We start from the raw sequence: 26,692 nt of genomic DNA, 5'->3' as shown, positions 1-26,692 counted from the left end.
CCGCATTGAATAGTGGGTGTGGCTAAATTGCACATTGGGAGGATCTTAAAATGTAAATTAATGCCGGGAGTGCATACCGTGAGTTCAAGGATACGCTATGTACAGAGTGCAGAGTTCAGAGGTGTGCAACATACAGAGTCTTTAGGGGTGTGTTATGCACAATGTGCAGAGTTCAACTTTCTTTCATAGGCTGTCCACATCCCACTGATATTTTGGTCATCGTATATCGGTATCGGCCGATATCTGCCGATATTTTCGGACATGTAAAACATTTTTTTTTTTTTTTTCTTCACAGGTACTCCTAGTGGAGGGATCTGGGGGTCTAAAAGACCCCAAACCCCTCCTCGGCACTGAAAAGCATTCAAAACGCCAAGTTTGGCTGTTTTGAATGCTGTCACTTTTTTTAATTTGGCGCCGAGTACCCGGAAGTGATGTAATAACATCACTTCCGGGTTTTTTACATGGAGACCCGATCAGAGCCGAATGCGGCCGTGGAGGTAGGATGCCTGGATCACCAGGTGGGACGGGAGACCCGGGCGAGCCATGGAAGGCAGTGGGAATGGGGAAACTTCTGCACCCGCTCCTTGTAATGACAGCCGATTGGATTCTCAGCCGCATCGGTTGTCATTACAAGACAGCTGACCGTCGGCTATGGACGCCAGTACCGGGGTGATGCCTCTAGCTGCAGGCATAACTCCGGTACATGCACTTTCCCTAAATATCGACAATATCGGTAACCTCAGGGGCTGATTCCGATAAATCTGGGAAAGTGCATATCGGCCCCCGATATATCGGTGTTGCCGATAATCGGTCGATCCCTAGTTCTGACCTCTGAACCACTCTCCTTACCTCTGCACACGTCTCCCTCTTCAGCCCTCATCTCCCCCCAAAGAAAAAAAAAACTTCTCACATCTCGCCTACCTGCCTGGCTCTAGTAAACCCCCGGCAGTGTAGGTGGCTCCTCTTCTCTTGATCATTGGTTGCCATCTTTGCTCCCAGGCACAGACGGAGATCACACTGCAGCTGTGAGTGCAGGGCAGGCAGGAATCTGTGAAAGCTGCCGAGAGGAAAGATGTATCACAGAAAGCTTCTGTGTTTACAAGTGACAATGGTGAGCAGAGAGCTGCGGGCGAGAGCCAAAGGTGATGGATTCTGTGTGCATTTGTTTTAGTAAATCAACCACAGTGCGTCTAGCATGGGAAAATGTAGTGGCTGTAATACCAGTCTGCAGCCACTAGATGACTGTCACACTGCATATACCACATACAGTATGTCAAACACAACTCCCACGGGTCAAATCTGTCCCTCCAGGTCTTTTCATGTGGCCCTCGCACCCAGGTTTGCAACCCACATTTTTTTGTGGTGGCCCTCGTACACAGGTTTGCAACCTCCGGGTTGCAAACAGTGCATAGCGCACCCCTGAAACCTGCACTCTGTGCATAGTACACCCCTGAACACTGCACTCTGTACGTAGCGCACCCCTGAATCCTGTACTCTGTATGTGCACCCCTGAACCCTGGACGATGTACGTAGTGCACCCCTGAACCCTGCACTTTGTACGTAGCGCACCCCTAAACCCTGCACTCTGTACATTGCACACTCCTGAACCTTGCACTCTCTAAGTAGTGCACCTCACATACAACCGGCCCTTTGAGGGCAATCTTATTGTTCACGGTCCACCATGAAATGGAGTTTGACGCCCCTGCATATAGCACAGTGTTTCTCAACCTTTTTTCAGTCAGGGCACCCTTTCAAATTATGGACAGTCTCGAGGCACCCCATTCTAAAATGTAAAAAACTATTCTAATAGGTTTACAAAATGCAGCAACATCCACACGTAGGGCACCCAACGTTAGAGACGATTTATTCTTCCAAAGTACTGACTAGTATTCCAATGTTTCTCTTCTCCCTCAATTTCTCTGAATCAATCAGCTAATGTCACCCCAGTGATGAGGTAGATGGACACAGGAGGGTCAAACAAGGATGCTGTGGAGGCAAAAGACATCCTCCTTTACCCTCCATTAACTGATGATGTCATTTGTTGTTAGGATGCCAGTGTGTAGAAAGTCATAACAGTGCACAATGAAAACCTGTGGCTGTAGCTAAAAGGCAGGCTTGATCCACCTGCTGGTTTGTATACAATTTTTGATCAATTTTTAGGCATTTTGCCAAGGCACCCCTGAAGAAACCTCAAGGCGCCCCAAAAAAATCTGATATAGCACAGGAAAACACATACAGGCACATCTCAAAAAATTAGAACAAAAATTTCATTTATTTCAGTAATTCAATTCAAAAAGTGAAACTTATATATTCTATACTATAGATTCATTACACATAGTTATATATTTCAAGCATTTCTTTCTTTTAATTTTGATGATTATGGCTTACAGCTAGTGAAAACCTAAAATTCTGTATCTCAAAGTTAGAATATTACATGAGACCAATTTAAGAAAAGGATTTTTAATAAAGAAATGTTGATTTACTGAAAAGTCTGTCTATGTACAGTATAGTATGCACTAAATACTTTTACATCAATTACTGCATCAATGCAGCATGGCATGGAGGCGATCAGCCTATGGCACTGTTAAGGTGTTATGGAAGCCCAGGTTGCTTTAATAGCAGCCTTCAGATCATCTGCATTGTTGGGTTTGGTTTCTCTCATCTTCCTCTTAACAATACCCCACAGATTCTCTGAGGTTTGTCAGGCGAGTTTGCTGGACAATCAAGTAAAGTGATACCATGATCATGTGACCAGGTATTTGTACTTTTGGCAGTGTGGGCGGTGCCAAGTCCTGCTGGAAAATAAAATCAGCATCTCCATAAAGCTGGTCAGCAGAGGGAACCATGAAGTGCTCTAGAATTTCCTGGTAGAGGACTGCGCTGACTTTGGACTTGATAAAACACAGTTGACCAACACTAGCAGATAACATGGCTCCACAAATCATCACGGACTGGGGAAACTTCACACTGAACCTCATGCAACTTGGATTCTGTGCCTCTCCACTCTTCCTCCAGACTCCGGGACCTTGATTTACAAATGAAATGCAAAATGTACTTTCACCCGAAAAGAGGACTTTGGACCACTGAGCAACTTTCCAGTCCTTCTTCTTTGGTAGCTATGATTAAGCATTGACACAAGTTCGAAACGAGTCAGCTGTTTTTGTTCCTGTACTTCCGCTATGCATGGATTTTATCCATCCCAATAAATGTGAATTGCATCGAAGTGGGGCCGTCCAAACATTTTCTGTTTTCACTTGTTATGTATACAGCACCCTTTTTCTGTGCTCATACAAGGCTAATTGAAAGGAGCTTTCACCTTGAGCTGTGTTTTCTCAGTCCTTTTTCTCCTTAGCCCAGGTAAGACACTTCTGACGTTTTCTCTGGTTTAGGAGTGGCTTGGCACAAGGAATGTGACAGTTGTAGCCCATGTCCTGGATACGTCTGTGCATGGTGGCTCTTGAAGCACTGAGACCAGCCGTAGTCCACTCCCTGTGATTCTCCCCCAAATTCTTGAATGGCCTTTGCATCACAATCCTCTCAAGACTGCAGTTATCCCTGTTGCTTGTGCCCCTTTTTCTACCACACTTTTTCCTTCCACTCAACTTTCCATTAAATGCTTGGATACAGCACTCTGTGAACAGCCAGCTTCTTTAGCAATGACCTCTTGTGACTTACCCTCCTTGTGGAGGGTGTTAATTAGGGTTGAGCGGACACCTAGATGTCCGTGTTCGACGGGTTCGGCCGAACTTTAAAAAAAAGTCCGGGTCCGTGTCCCGGACTTTTACCGAACTTTTCCCGGACACCGAACCCCATTGAAGTCAATGGGGACCCGAACTTTAAGGCACTAAAATGGCTCTAAAACACCAAAGGAAAGGGCTAGAGTGCTGCAAATGGCAGCAAAACGTAATTAAGAGCATGGCAAGTGCTCTGCAAACAAATGTGGATAGGGAAATAACTTAAAACAACAAAAAAAAACAGAAAAATAAAACAATGTTCTTCTTCATCTCTGAAGGACGAGGCCCATATGGAGTAGGAGGGAGGTTGAGGTGGTGGTGGATGTGGCGGTGACATAGGCGTGCGCACAGGGTGTGCTGGGTGTGCCTGGGCACACCCTAATCACCTAGGGCACATAGCATTGCCAGTGAGGAGATGGGAAAGATCTCCCTGGGACCTGCTCTGCTCTATTTCTCCTTGCCTACAGGTACATGGCCCCGATACATTACTCTCCCTGCTGGCAAACACATGCATGTGTATTTCAACTTTGGGGTGCACACCTTAATGCAATAGGCTGCGCACACCTATGGGCGGTGTAGGTGGAAGCGGCGGTGGAGGAGGACCAGGGCCGGATTAACAGCATCATGGGCTTGGTGCTGAGGATTTTGAAGGGCCTTAAGGGCCGTGCCTTGCCATGCACCCAGAGGAGGAAGGGTGCAGCCATGCATGCCTAATTCAACATGGGATGCTGTCTCTGAAGCCCATAAACACATCCATGCATCGCCAACTGTCCCTCCTTGTCCGGCCTTCAGTGATGGCCATGAGCTGGCCTGGGTGCCACCCTGCTGTGAACATGGTTCCATCTCCTCCTCCAGCTCCTCCTCCTCCTCATCCTCCTCATCCTCCAGAACTGTGCCCCTGCTGGACAATTGCGTCCCTGGCGTTTGCGTGTGCAGGAACCCACCCTCGGAGCCCCTTGCGAATGACTGCCCTGAAAGCCTTGGAAATGTTACCTCTTCATCCTCCTCCTCCTCCTCATCCTGTGCCACATCCTCTTCCATCATCGCCCGAATTGTTTTTTCAAGGAGGCATAGAAGTGGGATAGTTAAGCTGAGAACGGCGTCATTGCCACTGGCCATGTTGGTGGAGTACTCAAAACAGCGCAACAAGGCACACAGGTCTCGCATGGAGGCCCAGTTAAATTAAATAGCGGAATAGAAAATATGATCCAAAAAAAGTGTATGTATATCACACGTACACAACCACACTGGGCCCCAATTACTATTGTTTGTACCCCTAAAAGGCTAGATGAGGAGTAGGGGGAGTATGGAACAGGCAGCACCCTCAAACCTTCAGAAGTATGAGATGAACCCCAACAACTTGGAAAGGTGGATCTCTCTCACACGTACCAACACAGACTATCCCCCAATTTAACTGATCCCCAAAGGTTTTTGATTAAATAGCGGAATAGAAAATATGATCCAAAAAAAGTGTATGTATATCACACGTACACAACCACACTAGGCCCCAATTACTATTGTTTGTACCCCTAAAAGGCTAGATGAGGAGTAGGGGGGGTATGGAACAGGCAGCACCCTCAAATCTTCAGAAGTATGAGATGAACCCCAAAAACTTGGAAAGGTGGATCTCTCTCACACGTACCAACACAGACTATCCCCCAATTTAACTGATCCCCAAAGGTTTTTGATTAAATAGCGGAATAGAAAATATGATCCAAAAAAAGTGTATGTATATCACACGTACACAACCACACTAGGCCCCAATTACTATTGTTTGTACCCCTAAAAGGCTAGGAGTAGGGGGAGTATGGAACAGGCAGCACCCTCAAACCTTCAGAAGTATGAGATGAACCCCAACAACTTGGAAAGGTGGATCTCTCTCACACGTACCAACACAGACTATCCCCCAATTTAACTGATCCCCAAAGGTTTTTGATTAAATAGCGGAATAGAAAATATGATCCAAAAAAAGTGTATGTATATCACACGTACACAACCACACTAGGCCCCAATTACTATTGTTTGTACCCCTAAAAGGCTAGATGAGGAGTAGGGGGGGTATGGAACAGGCAGCACCCTCAAACCTTCAGAAGTATGAGATGAACCCCAACAACTTGGAAAGGTGGATCTCTCTCACACGTACCAACACAGACTATCCCCCAATTTAACTGATCCCCAGAGGTTTTTGATTAAATAGCGGAATAGAAAATATGATCCCAAAAAAGTGTATGTATATCACACGTACACAACCACACTAGGCCCCAATTACTATTGTTTGTACCCCTAAAAGGCTAGGAGTAGGGGGAGTATGGAACAGGCAGCACCCTCAAACCTTCAGAAGTATGAGATGAACCCCAACAACTTGGAAAGGTGGATCTCTCTCACACGTACCAACACAGACTATCCCCCAATTTAACTGATCCCCAGAGGTTTTTGATTAAATAGCGGAATAGAAAATATGATCCCAAAAAAGTGTATGTATATCACACGTACACAACCACACTAGGCCCCAATTACTATTGTTTGTACCCCTAAAAGGCTAGGAGTAGGGGGAGTATGGAACAGGCAGCACCCTCAAACCTTCAGAAGTATGAGATGAACCCCAACAACTTGGAAAGGTGGATCTCTCTCACACGTACCAACACAGACTATCCCCCAATTTAACTGATCCCCAGAGGTTTTTGATTAAATAGCGGAATAGAAAATATGATCCCAAAAAAGTGTATGTATATCACACGTACACAACCACACTAGGCCCCAATTACTATTGTTTGTACCCCTAAAAGGCTAGGAGTAGGGGGAGTATGGAACAGGCAGCACCCTCAAACCTTCAGAAGTATGAGATGAACCCCAACAACTTGGAAAGGTGGATCTCTCTCACACGTACCAACACAGACTATCCCCCAATTTAACTGATCCCCAAAGGTTTTTGATTAAATAGCGGAATAGAAAATATGATCCCAAAAAAGTGTATGTATATCACACGTACACAACCACACTAGGCCCCAATTACTATTGTTTGTACCCCTAAAAGGCTAGGAGTAGGGGGAGTATGGAACAGGCAGCACCCTCAAACCTTCAGAAGTATGAGATGAACCCCAACAACTTGGAAAGGTGGATCTCTCTCACACGTACCAACACAGACTATCCCCCAATTTAACTGATCCCCAGAGGTTTTTGATTAAATAGCGGAATAGAAAATATGATCCCAAAAAAGTGTATGTATATCACACGTACACAACCACACTAGGCCCCAATTACTATTGTTTGTACCCCTAAAAGGCTAGGAGTAGGGGGAGTATGGAACAGGCAGCACCCTCAAACCTTCAGAAGTATGAGATGAACCCCAACAACTTGGAAAGGTGGATCTCTCTCACACGTACCAACACAGACTATCCCCCAATTTAACTGATCCCCAGAGGTTTTTGATTAAATAGCGGAATAGAAAATATGATCCCAAAAAAGTGTATGTATATCACACGTACACAACCACACTAGGCCCCAATTACTATTGTTTGTACCCCTAAAAGGCTAGGAGTAGGGGGAGTATGGAACAGGCAGCACCCTCAAACCTTCAGAAGTATGAGATGAACCCCAACAACTTGGAAAGGTGGATCTCTCTCACACGTACCAACACAGACTATCCCCCAATTTAACTGATCCCCAGAGGTTTTTGATTAAATAGCGGAATAGAAAATATGATCCCAAAAAAGTGTATGTATATCACACGTACACAACCACACTAGGCCCCAATTACTATTGTTTGTACCCCTAAAAGGCTAGGAGTAGGGGGGAGTATGGAACAGGCAGCACCCTCAAACCTTCAGAAGTATGAGATGAACCCCAACAACTTGGAAAGGTGGATCTCTCTCACACGTACCAACACAGACTATCCCCCAATTTAACTGATCCCCAAAGGTTTTTGATTAAATAGCGGAATAGAAAATATGATCCCAAAAAAGTGTATGTATATCACACGTACACAACCACACTAGGCCCCAATTACTATTGTTTGTACCCCTAAAAGGCTAGATGAGGAGTAGGGGGAGTATGGAACAGGCAGCACCCTCAAACCTTCAGTATGAGATTGTGTTCACTGTACCCCACAAAGATTGAGTTCACTGCACCCCACAATGATTGTGTTCACTGCACCCCACAAAGATTGTGTTCACTGCACCTCACAAAGATTGTGTTCACTGTACCCCCCAAAGATTTTGTTCACTGCACCCCACAAAGATTCTGTTCACTGTACCCCACAAAGATTGTGTTCACTGCACCCCAAAAAGATTGTGTTCACTGCACCCCAAAAAGGATGTTGTTCACTGCACCCCAAAAAGGATGTTGTTCACTCCACCCCAAAAAGATTGTGTTCACTGCACCCCACAAAGATTGTGTTCACTGCACCCCAAAAAGATTGTGTTCACTGCACCCCAAAAATGATTTTGTTCACTGCACCCCAAAAAGGATTTTGTTCACTGCACCCCAAAAAGGATGTTGTTCACTCCACCCCAAAAAGATTGTGTTCACTGCACCCCAAAAAGATTGTGTTCACTGCACCCCACAAAGGATTTTGTTCACTGCACCCCAAAAAGATTGTGTTCACTGCACCCCAAAAAGGATGTTGTTCACTGCACCCCAAAAAGGATTTTGTTCACTGCACCCCAAAAAGATTGTGTTCACTGCACCCCACAAAGGATTTTGTTCACTGCACCCCACAAAGATTGTGTTCACTGCACACCAAAAAGGATTGTGTTCACTGCACCCCAAAAAGATTTTGTTCACTGCACCCCAAAAAGATTGTGTTCACTGCAGCCCAAAAAGATTGTGTTCACTGCAGCCCAAAAAGATTGTGTTCACTGCAGCCCAAAAAGATTGTGTTCACTGCAGCCCAAAAAGATTGTGTTCACTGCAGCCCAAAAAGATTGTGTTCACTGCAGCTCACACACAGAAAAATGGATGTGGATCACTGACACCTGCCTATCTCCAATCCCACACCACACAGCAATATCGATTGTAGTTTGTAGAACACAGTTTCCCTAAAATTCAGCAGACTCTGTCCCTAACAGGATTGAGAAGAGATCGTAGATCAGGATTGAGTGCAGATTCACCCCACCCCCCACACAGCAATATCGATTGTAGTTTGTAGAACACAGTTTCCCTAAAATTCAGCAGACTCTGTCCCTAACAGGATTGAGAAGAGATCGTAGATCAGGATTGAGTGCAGATTCACCCCACCCCCCACACAGCAATATCGATTGTAGTTTGTAGAACACAGTTTCCCTAAAATTCAGCAGACTCTGTCCCTAACAGGATTGAGAAGAGATCGTAGATCAGGATTGAGTGCAGATTCACCCCACCCCCCACACAGCAATATCGATTGTAGTTTGTAGAAGACACTGACCCTATATAATTCAGCAGACTCTATCCCTAAAATGCCTACAACTCGCCCTGCCTAAACACTCCGACCTGTCCCTCAATTCTATCCGGACACAAATGGTTTTTTCCTGCCTATCTTTCCCTAATCAGCAGCCAGCACGTTGATGTGTGCTCTCTGTCCCTGAATCTAAGCAGCATAATGACGCCGCTGCGGCTGCCTCGAACTTATAAAGACTTGGTCACATGCTTCAGACGGCCAATCACAGCTACTGAGACATTTGCAGGCATGGCTGGGATGGCTTAAGGCACACCAGTTAAACGATTGTTGATTGGCTGTTGAAAGCCCGCCATGAAAAGAGCGCCAAAGCATGCAAAACCCGGAAATAAAACGACCGAACACGGATTTTTACCCGAACATACAGTAAAGTGTCCGTGTCCGTGTTCGGGTACAAAAAATCCAATTATTCGGTACGAACACGAATAATACAGTCCGTGTTCGCTCAACACTAGTGTTAATGACTATCTTCTGAACAACTGTCAAGTCAGCAGTCTTCCCCATGATTGTGTAACCTACTGAACCAGACCGAGGGACCATTTAAAGGCTCAGGAAACCTTTACAGGTGTTTTGAGGTAATTCACTGATTAGTGTGACACCATTAAGCCCCTTTCACACAGGCGGACCGTTCAGATCCGCCTGTCCGTTTTTTTGGCGGATCTGAACGGTCCTCCCATGCATCTCTATGGGGGATCGGATGTCAGCGGAGACATGTCCGCTGACACCCGATCCGATCCGATCCGTCAAATCTGGACGGATGGAAACCCTATTTTCCATCCGTCCAGCGGATCGGATCGGATGGGATCGGGTGAGAAGGGACTGACGGTCCGTTCTCACCCGATTTCCCCCATAGAGATGCATGGGGAACTGACAGCTGTGCCTCCACACACAGCGCGGACACACAGCTGTCCTCCTGCAGCTCAGCGGGGGATCGGCGGCTCGATCCCCCGCTGAGAAAAACGGACTCCCATCCAACGGACGGAGTGTGTGAAAGGGACCTAAATCTACAATATTGAACTTTTTCACAATATTCTACTAGTCTGCGGCTTATAGCTGGAGTTCTATCCCTAATAAAGAGTTCTATATTTCTGTACATCAGATAGAAACAAGTTGTATGGAAATAACTCAGTTCTGTCTTTTATGTACTATATTAAACCACTTGCCGACCGCCCGCCGCATATATAGTGCAGTACGGTGATCCGGGGGGAGCTCCCCCATTCGCCACTGGGGAAGCTGATTCACGGGCTGGCGGCCGCGATTGCTGCCGGGCACCTGTGACTGCTCCCCATGGAGAGAGAACGGCAGTGTAAACACAGCAGCCCGTTGTTCTCTCAGAAATTAATACATGTTCCTCCTATTTAGGGTCACAGGTCTCTGTGTTGATTCCACAAGCCCATCCCCCTCACAGTTAGAAAACACCCCCTAAGCATACATTTAACCCATTGATCGCCCCTGGGTTAACCCCTTCCCTGCCAGTGTCATTATTACAGTAACAGTGCATATTTTTAGCACTGATTATTGTAGTAATGTCACTGGTCCCCCCAAAAGTGACAAAAATGGCAGTTAGGGGTCCAATCTGCCTGCCGCAATGTCGCAGCCCCGCTAAAAACCACTGATCGCCGCCATTACATTAAAAAAATAAATACTGTATCTTCCGACGTATAAGACGACTGGGCGTATAAGACGACCCCCCTACTTTCAAGTTAAAACATAGGTTTTAGGCTATGCTCGCCGTATAAGTCTACCCTGCTTCCGAAGCAAAGCAAGGCAACACCATATACCATATACGCCGAGTATAAAAATCCCAAAGGTAATTAAGTAAGTGTAATCTATGAAAGCGCTGGCTGTCTGTGCCCTATACATCTGCAAGGTACCTTAAATGGATTCTCTTATAAATCTCCAAGGTATTGTAAATATAAAAGTCTCAAAGGTAATTAAGTAAGTGTACTGTAATCTATGAAAGCACTGGCTGTCTGTGTCCTATTCATCTGCATGTATTCCCTTATAAATCTCCAAGGTATTGTAAGTACTAAGTATTACCAGTAGATGTATCATCTTAAGGCGCTGGTATACCGTATACCATATACCGTATGTGCCGTAGCTTCGGCTACGTACAGTATATTGCGCTGAGCCAATCACGGTGAGCGATGTATTCTATTACTGAATGCAAAGCCTGCTCGGATTGGCAGAGTCAGAGAGGCGGGATTATTTTACTCTCTCTGACTCCGCCAATCCAAGCTGGCTTTGCATTCAAACATAGAATACATCGCTCACTGTGACTGGCTCAGCGCGGTATAAGCTACGGTACAGTATACCGGTACAGGATTCCTGCACAGCCAGCGGGGGAACATTATATATCTACCGGTAATACAGATATAAGAGAATACATTTCTATTACCTAGATTACACTCACTTAATTACCTACTACTTTCATACTCGGCATATAAGACAAACCCCCCCCCCCCCCCATTTTTGGGGGATTTTTTTTTTTTGAGGTTCAAAAGTTGTCTTATACGCTTGAAAATATGGTAACTAAAAATGACATAAATCTTTCCCCTAGTTTGTAGACGTGATAACTTTTGCCCAAACCAATCAATATACGCTTATTGGGATTTTTTTTACCAAAAATATGTAGTAGAATACAAAATGGCCTAAAATGATGAGAAAAATTTGATTTTTACGTTTTATTATTGGGAATAGTGTATAGCAGAAAGTGAAAAATATTGTTTTTTTTTTCAGAATTTCACTTGCTTGCTCACTGAGTACAAGTCAAAACTCATTTGTACTGTGTCAGTATAATTCCTAAAGGTGTACATGCAATGTCTGAACCTAGAGTGTGAGGTGGGTTGGACAGTTTACAGGGTCACAGTAGTGCTGAAGAACACCCATTAACCACTTTCAGACCGGAGGATTTGGCTGCTCAATGACCAGGCCATATTTTGCGATTCGGCACTGCGTGACTTAAATGGACAATTTGTCGGTCATGCAACGCTGTACCCTAACAAAATTGATGTCCTTTTTTTCCCCACAAATAGCAACAATTTTGAAAAAAAAAACAATATTATTCACATTCTTTTATATGAAATTCTCCAAAACAAAAAATTTTAAAATCAAAATTTTTAACATTGTAGGCCAATTTGATTTCTGCTAAATATTTTTGGTAAAAAAAAAAAAAAATTGTATATAGCGTATTTTGATTGGTTTGCGAAAAAGTTATTGCCTTTACTAACTACAGGAAAGATTTATGTCATTTTTATTGTTTTTTTTTTTTTTTTTTTTTGAAGTAATGGCGGTGATCTGCAATTTTTTGCGGGACTGCGACATTGCGCAGGACAGATCAGACCTCTAACTGACATTTTTACACTTTTGGGGGGGACCAGTGACATTACTACAGTAATCAGTGCTAAAAATATGCACTGTCACTGTAATAATGACACTGGCAGTGAAGGAGTTAACAGTACTGGTGATCAAGGGGTTGAATGTGACCCTAGGGGCGTGATTCTAACTGTGGGGGGCGTGGCTTGTGAAGTCATCACAGAGACATGTGATCCTATATAGCAGGATCACATGACATCTGTGATCACTTCAGGGAGAAGTACGGACGGCTGTGTTTACATCAGCCGTCCGTCCTTCTCTGTCAGCGGCGGGAGATCGCGGGTGGCCGGCGGCCATTGGAGCCGCCTGACACCCGCACTGGCTCCCCCGCTGACGAGCGGGGGCGGGAGCGCGCCTCCGGCGGCATGCGAACGCCCCCTAGCTCCTCCCAGGCGAGCGCCGTATATGTACGTCGCTTTGCCTGTAGGTGCCAGCCTGCCGCAGTACATCTGCGGCGGCTGGTCGTAAAGTGGTTAACCAGCAACCCCCAAAGGGGCAGTGCTATATATATATATATATATAAATATATATATATATGTAAAATATGTTCCCTTTAACCTCTTGCTGCACCTCCTGGTCCTTCAAGAGGTTTATGATGCCGGGGGGGAGGGAGGGATTAAGATCACATGCCCGCCGTGATTGGCTGTCACGGCGGTCACTTGATGCGAAAACTCCCGATCACAAGAGCTTTCGGTTAGAAACTTCAGATCTGTCCCTGACTGTCTCACAGAAGATCCACCTGCTTTGTTTACATAAGCAGGCAGGTCTTCTCTCCCTTTACCGGGACCCAGGGGAGCCGCACTGCCGCAGTAATATTACTGTGGGCAGTCGGCAAGTGGTTAAAGAAGCCGGTTATCGACTCTCTGTCATGAGGAACGAGTGTCGATCACCATTCTATTTACATCCATATTAAGTGGCTTAGCCAGTTACCAGACCTTAATCCCATAGAAAATATGTTGAGGGAGCTGAAGGTTCGAGCTACCAAATGTCAGCCTCCAAACTGTAATGAGTTGGAGAGGATCTGCAAAGAGGGGTGGGACAACCTGAGATTCCTGAGATGTGTGCAAACCTGGTGGCCAACTACAAGAAACGTCTGACCTCTGTGATTGCCAACAAGGGTTTTGCCACCAACTACTAATTTATGTTTTGCAAAGGGGTCAGATACTTATTTCACTAATTAAAATGCAAATCAATATATAACTTTTTTTAATTGTTTATTTTTCTGGATGTTTTTGCTGTTATTCTGTCTCTCACTGTTAAAATAAACCTACCATTAAAATTATAGACTGATCATTTCTTTGTCAGTGGGCAAAGGTAAATAAATCAGGGGATCAAATACTTTTTTCCCTCACTGTATAATGATGGCACATAATGTTATAAGACATGGAGGGTGAGATATATTAAACAAAGTGTTCTGCTTCATATCACATTTTAATCAAATATGAGGGATGCACCAGAAGTAATGCAAAAGTCGGCATAACTTTTTTATTAACTTACATAGGTTGTTCAAATTTCACATGAATGTAGCGTAACTCTTCTTCTCTAGTAATACTTCTTCTTTTTCATTGCAAGTAAATAATGGATTTCAAACAGAAACAATGTGCCATCATTGAATTCTTGATGAAGGAGGGGGCGTAGGCTGTTTAGCATCCTCAAAAGGCTACAGAATTGTAGCGCTCACATCCATGGGAGCTGCTGGATTTTGGGCCTTTTCCCCCACACAATACCCACAGCCAGGCAACAGGAATTTTCTACCCACTTCAAATGACTCCAAAAAACAGTCTAGAGATTGTGGTTTTGTTTTGTTTACTTAGGGGATAAACGTGGATAGGGAGTAGGGAAGCGTGGGATGCCCAGAACTGAAGAACTTGAATGAACCTCTGAGCAGTTGGTAATGTCTCTGACTGGCCTTGAGCTGACTTTAGCAATGCTATCCACCCCTAAGAGAGGGTTTGCAGTAGCAATAATGAAAAAAAAAATGTCAAAACTGGAGATCCAGGTGCTACAGGAATGACAAAGCACCTGGCTATTACTGTCCCAAGGTAGAGACGTGGGGGTGCTTTTGACAGGTTTATCCTGGCTCTAAGCTGTCCCCTAATCCTGGACATGTAAAGCATTGCAGCCTTGACAGTGCTCTTGTCAATGGTGTCATCTATGTAAACAAAATGTAGTCTCCTGTGGATGCTGGACAGCATGCACCCCTCCTTCATCAAGAACATACGCACATTGCTTCTGCTTGGAATCCAATATTTAACTGCAATTAACATGAAGAAGTAGACCTACTACAGAGGACGAGTTACTCTACCAACATGTTAAAGTGATTGTAAAGTCTCGTTTTAAAAAACAAAAAAACCCCAAACATGTTATACTTACCTCCTCTGTGCAGTTGGTTTTGCACAGAGCAGCCTGGATCCTTCTCTTCTTGGGTCGCTCGTTGTTGCTTCTAGCCCCTCCCTCCTGTCGAGTGCCCCCACAGCAAGCAGTTTGCTATGGGGCCCCCGAGCTGAGCTGTCCATACAGACATGGAGCTGCCCTTCGGCCCCACCCCTTCTCTCTCCTAATTGGCTAACTGACTTTCATTGACAGTCGCGGGAGCCAATAGTGCGGGGGCTGTGTCTCAGCCAGTCAGCAGAGAGAGAGAGACGGCCAAGGGACTTGTGGACATCGCTGGACAGAGATGGGGCTCAGGTAAGTATTAGAGGGTGCTGGGGAGAATATTACACCCAGAAGGTTTTTTATCTTAATGCAAAGAATGCATTAAGATAAAAAAAAAAAAAAAAGCTTTTTTTTTTCCCTCACCCCCCTTCCCTGGTAATTAAATCACTTTTTTTTTTTTTTCACTAAAGGGAAGATATTCTTTCTTCCCCTTTAAACTTGCTCATGAGGGTGACATAAGAATTCTTTTTTTTCACCAAGGGGAGGAAAAGAAAAAAAAAAATATTTTTTTTTTGGTTACATGTAGTGTTTTTTTTTTTTTTTTTACTTGGTTTAATATGGATGATGGAAATTATGTAACATTGTGCATAAAGATATGATAGTATATGGGATGAAGAAAAGTATAGCTTTTTCTCTATTTTTTCCTCTCTTTTCTTTTTCTCCTTGTGTTGACTCTATGGAGGATAAGACTTTTTGGACAGAGAGGGGGGAAAGGGTGGAAGAACATGGGTGGGGTTACCCCCCCCCCTTTTTTTTTTTTTCTCCACTAAAGGGAAGTCATCTTTTTTTTTTTTTTTCTTTCTTCTTCCCTCTTAAATATGTTCACGTGTAGGGATTCCCCCTTTTTTTTTTTTTTCACCAAAGGGAAGTCATTTTTTCATTTTTTTTATCCCTTTAAATATGGTTACGAGAAATGGGTCTTTTTTTTTTTTTTTTTGGGGGGGGGGGTTTCTTCCTCCTTTCCCCCTTTTCTTTCTTTTTTCTATTTCTTTTTGATCTTGGATCTAGAACCTTGTTTAGCCCCCTATGTTGATGAGAGAGGAGGGTAAAAAGCAAGTCGAGGCCTCCCTAGAGGGGCTGGGTAGGGATGTTGGCGACTTAAGATATTGCATTGTTGGAATACTCTTAAAGTAAGATGGGAAGGGATGAGGTGTTGGAGAGTATGCAGAGGGCCACTCTGGGGCACTCCCCTATTTAAAATTACACACAGGTGGCACCTAAAAGTGCCGTGTGAGATAAGGATAGGAACGCTATCCGAAGTGACGAGAAAGGGAGCCGGTACCTTATAGGAGCCGATTTCTCTCTACCGTCAGTTAGTGGGTTTTTTTTTTTTTTTTGCGACCAGCGATGGAGGACTTATTTCCTATAACGTTAAGGGATTAAATGTGCAAGAAAAGAGACATATGCTATTAACTGAGTTGAAACGCTTAAAAACTAGCATAGCATTAATACAAGAGATGCATTTCAGGACAGATAAAATACCTTTTCTTAAAAATAGATTTTTCCCACATACATATCATTCTGCGAATATGCAAACAAAATCTCGGGGAGTCTCTATTCTTATAGCAAGTGGTGTCCGATGGACTTTCCAAGACAGTAGATATGATCCAGATGGAAGATTCCTATTTGTGAAGGGACTGATAGGTGAAATACAGGTAACGTTAGCAACATTATATGCACCTAATACGCGGCAAGATGCATTTATTTCAAAGACTTTAGCCGACCTTGTGAGCTTCTCAGAGGGCCAACTAATATTGGGAGGGGACTTCAATGCTCCACTAGTACCTGCAGTAGATACTTCCTCCGGTACCATGACACTTACACCCGGTATGAGTAAACAGATATTAAAAGCATTATACAAGGCTCAATTGATTGACGTTTGGCATTTACAACACCCTTCTGATAAAGAATACACATTCTATTCAATACCACATAAGAATTATTCTAGAATAGATTTTTTTGTTATACCACATGCTCAGCTACAGGAAGTGAAAAAAACGGATATAGATAGTATCACTTGGTCAGATCACGCACCCATATCAATAACGTATAGCTTGACATCAAATCCTTCACAGAGAAGGCATTTTTGGAGGCTGAATGAGAGTTTATTACAAAAAAGAAGAGATATTAAAGGAAGTATCAGAGGAGATGAAAGCCTTTTTCGAGATAAATGACCAAATTGGCTGCCGCGTGGGGACCCTCTGGAAAGCTCATAAGACAGTAATGAGAGGAATTTTTATTAAGCATGGGGCGCGTATTAAAAGGGAAAGGAATGAACAATTGTCACTACTTCTGGAAAGACTCAGATCGTTAGAAATAGAACATAAACAAACATCATCAGGGACAGTAATGATGGAGCTGACTATGATTAGAAGGCAGATAACGGATTTGTTGCAATATAAGGCTAAGGCCGCCATACAAATGTGTCGTAAATTAAATTATGAAGCAGGAAACAAATGCGGGAAATTACTTGCTAGGTCCGTACAGGGGCAGAAATTGAGATCGTATATACCTCATATTATATCGGCAGAAGGGATTAAGAAAACCCTACCAACACAAATAACGGAGGAATTTGAGAAATACTATACTGCATTATATAATTTAAAAGATGTACCGCCCTCCCAACAAGACATTGAAAGGTATCTAATCCAATCACAACTACCTAAATTATCGGAGGAAGATCGGGAATCTTTAGAGATTGAGATTAACATAGAGGAGATACAGCAAGTATTGAAGTCAATGAAACCCGGGAAAGCACCAGGACCGGATGGTTTAACAACACAATATTATCAGTCATTCTTCCATATCCTAGGTCCATATCTGGCGAGGTTGTATAATGCAACAGACCTAGATGGGACGTTAACTATAGATACACTCACTGCCCATATCTCACTAATATTAAAGGAGGGTAAGGACCCATCTTCATGTAGCAGCTATAGACCAATATCTTTATTAAATGTAGATCTAAAGATTTTCACTAAAATCTTAGCAAATAGACTGGCAAGACTACTACCAAGTTTAGTACATCTAGATCAGGTGGGTTTTATGGCATCAAGAGAAGCAAAAGACAACACCACGAGAATACTTAATCTGATACACATTGTAAATGAAAAGAAGACCCCTTGTGTAGTGCTGAGCACAGACGCTGAGAAGGCGTTTGATCGGGTGGGGTGGCCTTTTCTGTTTTCGGTGCTCAAGTACATAGGATTAGGGAATTCGATGTTAGATAAAATAACTAGAGTGTATACAGAGCCAATAGCCAGAGTGATTATTATCAGACGCATTCCCAATAAGAAATGGCACAAGGCAAGGGTGTCCATTGTCACCCCTCTTGTTTGCCTTAAATTAGAGCCATTTTTATGTAGAGTTCATCTGAATCAAGATATTGAAGGGGTAAGGATAAAGGAAAGGCAATATAAGATCGCTGCTTACGCGGATGACTTATTGTTTTCCCTGACTAACCCAGGTATCTCACTACCAAATTTGATACAGGAATTTAAAAGATATGGCGCTATGTCGAATTTAAAAATTAACTTTGGGAAGTCAGAGGCAATGGGAGTAGGGATACCTATAGCCCAAGTAAATGTATTGAAAAACAGCTTTGGTTTTAGGTGGAATGATGTGGCAGTTAGATATTTAGGAACACATATACCGGCGAAGTTGACACAGGTTTACGATCTCAGGTTTCTTGCCCTTGATAGCAACGACTAGGAGACTTCTAGAACAGTGGCATGGAGGGATGCAGTCATGGTTTGGCAAATGCAATCTATTGAAAATGACAGTACTGCCAAAATTCTTGTATCTTTTGTGAGCGTTACCAGTAAAGATTCTGAGCATTTTCTTTAAGGCGATACATTCTTTATTTGTGAAATATATCTGGTCCCATAAAAGACCACGTATATCACGTGGAATCTTAACTTTACCAAAAAAAAAGGGAGGTCTAGCATTTCCGGATATACGGCCATATTATCAAGCTACCCATGCAAGTAGAATTCTGGACTGGTGGCACCATTCTGAATCTAAACTTTGGGTACCAATTTAACGGAAGTCAATTTAAAGAGAGAGCTATATGGTGCTATCAGTCCATACCTAAGGACCTGAAACATCATTTAATAATAGGAAATACACTACGCATCTGTACGCAATTAAATATATACCCTAAATTGACAACGAACAAATCTCCTTTGTTCCCAATTTTGGGTAATCCCCAGTTCCTACCGGGATTAGATGATAGACAGTTCACAACACTAAGGGAAAAAGAAAAGGAACAGGCTTCGTCATTCTTGATACAAAAGAAGTGGCCCTCAGTTACCAAATTGATTTATAGAGACGGACCATATAATATGCCTTTTTGGCAAGCAATTCAACAACACCATTATTTGGTCTCAATACCGAATCCGGAAGGCTTCGGTAGAACACTAACGAAATTTTAACAATATTGTGTAAAACCAGGGAATTTATCACGTACTCTATCAATGGCATATGGTTTACTGACGAACCCGGAAGTTCAATCGAAACTACCTTAGGTGAGAAAGTGGGGAATAGACTTGAATTGCGACTTAACAAATTAACAGATCCAGAGAATATTGAGGTTTACTTTTAAACCAGTTAGTTGTACAAAAACCCAGGAGACGAATTATAAGCTTATAACAAGATGGTATACCACACCCAAGAAAATACATAGCTGGTACCCGCGTGAAACAGATCTATGTTGGAGATGTAGAAAAGAAGTAGGTACACTGTACCATATCTTCTGGACTTGTGCTAATATAAAACCATTCTGGGCAGGAGTGAAGTCTATAATCCAGAAATTCACAGATTATAAAATAGAAGAGAACCCGATCTTTTTTTTGATGCATTACTTGGATATACCAGTAGGTAGCTATGAAAGCTGTTATTCCTCATTTAGTAAATGCGGCAAAGGCATGCATCCCAAGCTATTGGAAAAAAACACAATCACCCTTGATAGCTGGCTGGATACATAAAAAAGAGGATAGTAGGAGAATGGAAGAGTTAATGGCTGCTTCACAAAACAGACAGGAAAGATATAAAAAAATATGGGACCCGTGGAATCACTTTATTATCTCTGATGAAGGGAAACAATTGATGGTAGGATAGAGTGAGGAAAATAAGATATGGGGAGTGATGGGTTTTTCCCATTGCTGGCCGCAAATTATTATAATCATTTTTTTTTTTTGGGGGGAGGGAAGGAGAGGGGGGGAGGGAGTGGAAGGAGGGGGAAAAAAAAGGAAGGAATGTACAGAAAGTGTAAAAGAGTTGTTATATTGTATGTTAAGTTGGAGATGTATTCTGTATCAAAAACGTAATTATGTTTATTTGTAGTTCCTGAATAAAAGTTTATATTTGAAAAAAAAAAACAAAACCTTCAGACTTTTCAAATCCTTTAAATTTGAACAACCTATGTAAGTTTATAAAAAGGTTATGCCCACTTTTACATTAAGTTCAGTACAGCCCTCAAATTTACAGCCAAAAAAATGCCAAGCTGCCGCAAGCAAAGCCAACAGAATACTGGGATGTATAAAAAAGGGGATTCACTCCAGAAATAAAGAGATTATTCTCCCTCTCTACAAGACTCTGGTCCGGCCACATCTGGAGTATGCTGTCCAGTTCTGGGCACCGGTCCTCAGGAAGGATGTGCTGGAACTGGAGAGAGTCCAGAGAAGGGCAACAAAAATAATTAGGGGAATGGAGGACATCAGCTATGAGGAAAGACTACAAGCACTGAACTTATTCTCTCTGGAGAAGAGACGATTGAGGGGGGATATGATATCAATGTACAAATACTGTACTGGCGACCCTAGCATAAGGAACAAACTATTCAGAGAAAGGGAATATAATAAGACACGTGGCCACTCACTAAAACTAGAGGAAAGGCGGTTTAACCTTAAAGTACGTAGGGAGTTCTTCACTATCAGAGCAGTAAGGATGTGGAATTCTCTTCCGCAAACAGTGGTATCAGCAGGGAGCATTGATAGTTTCAAAAAACTATTAGATGGGCACCTTAAAGACCACAACATACAGGGGTATACAATGTATGGTTAACAGCAAACACACGCACACATCATAGGTTGAACTGGATGGACTGATGTCTTTTTTCAACCTCACTAATTATGTAAGTATGTAACAATGTACAGTAAATTGGAACACAGAACTACAACTAAATGAATCCCAGTTGAAATATGGCATGTCAAATAGTAATGTCTCCAGTAGTAGTAATGAATCCAGTAGGAAATGTGGATGATATATATCACCAATAACAAACATTTGTCTTCCAAACCCTGAGTGCTCTGTTATGCAAATATTGGTTGTAACTTATGAAGGCAGCCTTGGTACATCCCTACTACACATTGTGCCCTGCTGGCTAGCTTGGAGGATAAGATTCTGGGCTTCTGGGAAGGGAGTGTGCATGACATCAGATCTGCACCATGCACATGGAAAAAAATAAAAGAAGTGATTCCCGAAATACCAGCAGAAGCATTTGCAGGAATAGATAAAACATGAATTTGCCATAGCACAGATAGGTGGCATAGGTTGCAGGTAAATTCAAATAAGGAACTTAATGGTTACCAGTGGAACAAAGACTTGGCCAAGGCTAATGATGGTACATGGTTACAAAAGTTTTTTAAAAAAATCAACAGTCTTGGACTCTTCTGCCATTTCCCATTCATAATGAAAAGTGGATGTCAATAGTTTTGTACGAGTGTGACACATCAGGGTCTTCTCTTCTTTGCCCACCATATAGAGGTAAATACTAGGAGAACCACCAACACGACGATGGCCAGACATATGCCGATTATTCCTCCAGTTAAGTTTCTACTGCCACTGAAATTGGTGTCACTGTTCCCACTGCTGCTACCGCTAAGATAAGGTACGTCCTGAGAAAGTCCTGCATAAAGAAAATACCTTTAGAATTAATATTGTTCTATAAGAACCAGGTTTGAAAAATGATTAAATAGACATATTTAGGTAATCAGTGTAGCCATGATTTCTCAGCTGAATTTTCTGATTATTCCTTTTAAATAAACATCAATGAGAAGCTCTCTCACTACCAACGTCTCTGAGAAGTTTTAGAAGCTGTTGGGTAATTTACTCAAGTTTTGGTGGACCTTTCCCTTAACATGGGTCAGCTTCCAGTGGCCATTTTGTTTTGAACACAAAGGCGCTAAATGTATGTACAGATCATTTATTACAGACCAACAATACTACAGGAGCCTGCCGCTTCCCAACAGACATTTGGCCTATTTTCCTATTACATTTGAAACTTCCAGGTCTCACAAAATCCCATCTTAAATTGGCAACATATGTTTTACGTGCGGTGGAACAGACTATTGCAAAAGCTGGGAAGCAGCCATCAGAAGTCCATTGCCACATCTTCTGATAAGGGTGTCCCCAATGTCCTCCCTTTTGTACTCCTCTTCTCCTTTCTATCCTCTTCCACTTTATTCACTTTCTCTTTTCCTTCGGAATCCTGGCTTGGGGAGCCCTTGTAAATATGTTTTTCCTGGCTTTTCTCTGTACAGCAGATACAGCAGACCCCATCGTCACACTTAATCTATGAATGCCCCCCGCGAACGGTTTACACATGATTCACCTTCCCCCACTGTTTTTTATTTATACAAAGTGAATTGTTACTGTAAAGCTAGTATGCAATTTATTTGCAATTTTTAATACTCATTGACCGTTATTTTAACCATTTTCCCCGGGTTGACATCATATGACGTTAGGGACTTCACATGGAGATATGTTGATGATGCTTGCAAGTCCTGGCATCATCCAGATGTCTTTTTTTTTTCAGCAAGTGATTTCCTGCATTGTAAAAGCAATCATAGCGGCTGGTTAGCCGCTTGATTGCTTTTACAGGCAGCTGGAGGGGCTTTTCCAGTCTCTCCTGTGTTATTGTGAATAAATCAAGCGGCGGTTTACTATAGTTTACCATAGTTTGGACCCCGGCTATCTCTATGACCCCCAAAGGATGGAAGTGATGTCAGGATGTCACTTCTGATGCCTGCAGATGCCACTGCTGTTTTTTTGCTTGAAAGTTGGAGATCTATTTTCTCTGTGATCTCAGGCTTTCCAGCAAAGAAGAGAGATGTGGGGACTTATAGACCCCAGATCTCTCCATAAAGAGGACCTGGCATGCCCTATTCCTATTACAAGGAATGTTTACATTCCTTGTTATAGGGAAAAAAAAGTGATCAATAAAAATAAAAATTAAAGGGTGAGTGTAAAAAAAAAAAAAAAAATAGCTGAATAAAAAAAAAAACAAATGCAGAAGCGAAAGCATAAGTAGGTCACACCCACATAAGTAAAAATGGTATTCAAACCACACATGTGAGATATCGCTGCATTCCTTAGAGTGAGAGCAATATTTTTAGCACTAGACCTCTTCTGTAACTCTAAAATGATAACCTGTAAAAGATTTTAAAGCAACGCCCATGGAGATTTTTAAGTACTGTAGTTTGGCGCCATTCCATGAGTGTGCGCAATTTTAAAGTGTGATTGAACTGATTGCAAACATTTGGTATCTCTTTACTTGGCGTAACATCATCTTTTTTATGTTACAAAAAAAAATTGGGTTATCAATTGTGTTTTCTTACACTAAAATTCATTAAAGTATATTTGTTTTCAAAAAATTGCATTTAGAAAATTGCTGCGCAAATACCATGCAACGACCGCCATTTTATTCTGCTACAATATATATATATATATATATATATATATATATACAGTATAATGTTTGGGGGTTCTGAGTAATCTTGTAGCAAAAAAATTATGATTTTTACATGTAGAAAGAGAGGTGTCAGAATTGGCTTCGGTGGCAAGTGGATAATACCTTTTATTGTCTCTAATTACTTATAGTGGAACCCCACCCGAAAGGGGAAACTCCACTTGTTTGCTTCCTTCACTGCCACATTTGCCACTTTCGGGGGGGGGGGGGAGGGGGGTAGCGGATACCTGTAAAAACCAGGTACCCACTCCCACTTTCGGGTAATAACGCTGCGATCTATGAAATTTCAAGCCCTTCCTCCTTCCCCCCCACCCATTCTGGGAAACACACTGGTCCCAGAAGACAATGGGAGTCGTGCATGCGCAGAAAGAAACAGGCTGTGAAGCCGCAAGGCTTCACCTCCTGTTTCTTTTGGTGTAGATACTGGGGCCTGTACCTGGAGTTGATGGACTGATCAGCTTGTGGTGCCAACAGGGCTGCTGTTAGAAATCGCGGGGCCCTGTACAGACTACCTGGCAGGGCCCCCCCCCCAAGAAAATATTCAAGGTATAATTATCTAAAATTACAACAAAATCACTATTATCAGACACAAATATAACATAACTCACATAATTCCTGCTAGATCTAAAAAAAAAAACTATGTTAAATAAAAATGAAGATGAGATGAGAAAAATATACAGGCTAGGCAGTTGGAGCTCAGTGATCAGAGAGAGAGAAACAAAGTTACAAATAAACTCCTGAGTAGAGATAACATTAGAGCCAGTGCTGGGAGGGGGGCCCACACAGGGAGAGGGATTAGTGAGGGGTGACTGTCTTTCTCAGCAGATAAAAGCTGATAGCAGGAAGAGGGACGGATCAGATTCAGGTGCTGGAGGAAGATTTCTGCATTTGTTGTACATCACTAATCCCCCTCTCTGTGTGGGCCCCCCTGTGTGCTCGGGCCCCCTACAAGAGGGCTGGTGGTCCCCCCTATCAGCGGCCCTGGGTGCCGACATAGCAGGATCCCTGGGCAGGTAGGTGTCCTTATATTAAAAGTCAGCAACTACAGTATTTGTAGCTGCTGACTTTTACTTTTTTTTTTTTTTTACAGGCTGGAACTGCTCTTTAACCACTTAACGCAAACTGATGTACCCTTACGTCAGCTCACTTTAAGTGGTTGTACCGGGGTGATGCCTCTAGCTAGAGGCATCATCCCAGTACCGTTGTTTAGAGCCAGCGGTTGGCTTTTCCTGCGGTAACGACCGATGCGGCTCGGGAGCTGCTCGGTCGTTACCCTGGCAAGCGGGAGGGGACGTCCCCCACCTCCCGCCACCTTCCGCGGCTCTGCCCAGGTCTCCCATCCCACAGGGAGACCTGAGCAACCAGCGGGCACCTCCGCCGGCTGGATGGAGTCCCGATCTAAGCCGGATGCGGCTTCGATCAGGTCTCCGATGACGTAACCCGGAGGCGGCGTCCATGACATCACATCCGGGTTACTTGGCTGCTAAAGTCGGCAGATTCAAAAAGTAACTGTATTCAAAAATGCAGTTTTTGACGTTTTGAATACATGGAAGTGCAGTGGAGGGGTCGAGGGTCTTTTAGACCCTCGATCCCTCCATAGACAGTACCTGTCACTGAATATTGCTGTCACAAGGGATTTTTACATTGCTTGTGACAGCAATAAAAGTGATCAGATTTTTTTTTTTAAAAAACCTGTTAAAATTAAAAAAATAAATAAATAAATAGGAAAAAATAAAAATGTAGCCGCCCCCGTCGCCGTTAGCTCGCGCACGAAAGAAAACAAATGAAATCGCTGTTCAAACCATACATGTGAGGTATCGCCGGGATCGCCAGATATTTGAAAAAAGAGCTACACTCTAGCTCTAAACTGGTAACCGTTAAAAAATTTTATGGAGATTTTTATTGATCGTAGTTTGTCGCCATTCCACGGTGTACGAAATTTTAAACCGTAACATTTTGGGTATCTATTTACTCGGCGTGACATCATCTTTCACAATATACAAAAACAATGGGCTAACTTTACTGTTAGTTTTTTTTAAATGCAGTGAAATGTGATTTTTCGTAATTTTTCCAAAAAAATAGCGTTTGAAAGACCGCTGAGCAAATACCGCGTGACAAAAAATATTGCAATGGCCGCCATTTTATTCTCCAGAGTCTTTGCTAAAAATATATATATAATGTTTGGGGGTTCTAAGTAGTTTTCTAGTAAAAAATACTGATTTTAACTTGTAAACAAAAAGTATGAAAAATATGCCTGGGGCTTAAGTGGTTAAGGTTGCACCCTGGAATTCTCCTACATGTTGGTTACTTTTATACACTTGTACAAGTCATGCTACGTTTCCTACAACATTTAAATTAAAAGTATTAAATGTGAAAATGTTGATGAAGCCAGAAAAGGCCCGTACACACGATAAGAAAATCTGAAGGGGAATTTCGTTCGACGACCGATCTGCCGATTTTCGGATTGTTAGTATGGTGCTTTCGACAGCCGACTCCGACTTTTCGGCTGACAAAATCCTGATGTGCAGGCTATAAAATTTTTGTTGTCCGTAATACAACGTCCGATTTTCGTCTCATTAGTACAGATTTCGATGGAAAAAAATCTTAAGAGCAAGACTAGGCATGCTCAGAGACGAAAGAACACATACAAAGCAATCCAACACATGACATCACTTATGAAGTAGAATTCTGTCGTACGGGAAAATTCGTATGAAAAAAACCTCTTCACTTTCCACATCAGACTAGCATGCCACAAAAAACGGACAATAATCTGATCGTGTGTACGGGGCTAAAGACATAGCAAAGTGAAGCAACATAAAAAAGAAGATAGGTAAAAAAAATTAACGCAAATATAGAATACAACAACCAGGTAACATTGTAAAAGTGATATAAATATTTGTACTTTATGTTATTTAGGAGCACCCAACTTACTTTCCATGAGTGGATACATGGTGCTGCTGTGATTAA

General features: G+C 42.7%; 1 protein-coding gene across 2 annotated transcripts in view; it reads right to left on the bottom strand.

Annotated features, from left to right (window-relative positions):
- Positions 1-26,692, bottom strand: part of LOC309559717 (major histocompatibility complex class I-related gene protein-like) — a 61,794-nt gene that overhangs the window by 16,823 nt on the left and 18,279 nt on the right. The window contains exons 4-5 of one of the 2 annotated variants that reach the window (XM_082263133.1): positions 26,657-26,692; positions 21,645-21,883 (exon numbers count right to left, since the gene is read on the bottom strand). The exon at positions 26,657-26,692 is cut by the window's right edge and continues 234 nt beyond it. In XM_082263133.1, coding sequence (XP_082119259.1) covers positions 21,708-21,883; positions 26,657-26,692 — 212 coding nt within the window. In that variant the 3' untranslated portion in view covers positions 21,645-21,707. Of the gene's footprint in view, positions 1-21,644; positions 21,884-26,656 lie in introns of those variants that run through there. The other variant, XM_082263132.1, reaches the window with a different exon arrangement.

Source organism: Pelophylax lessonae, assembly GCF_965119305.1.
Source record: "Pelophylax lessonae genome assembly, chromosome: 7".
NCBI lineage: Eukaryota > Metazoa > Chordata > Amphibia > Anura > Ranidae > Pelophylax > Pelophylax lessonae.
This window is presented reverse-complemented; position numbering and strand designations above follow the sequence as displayed.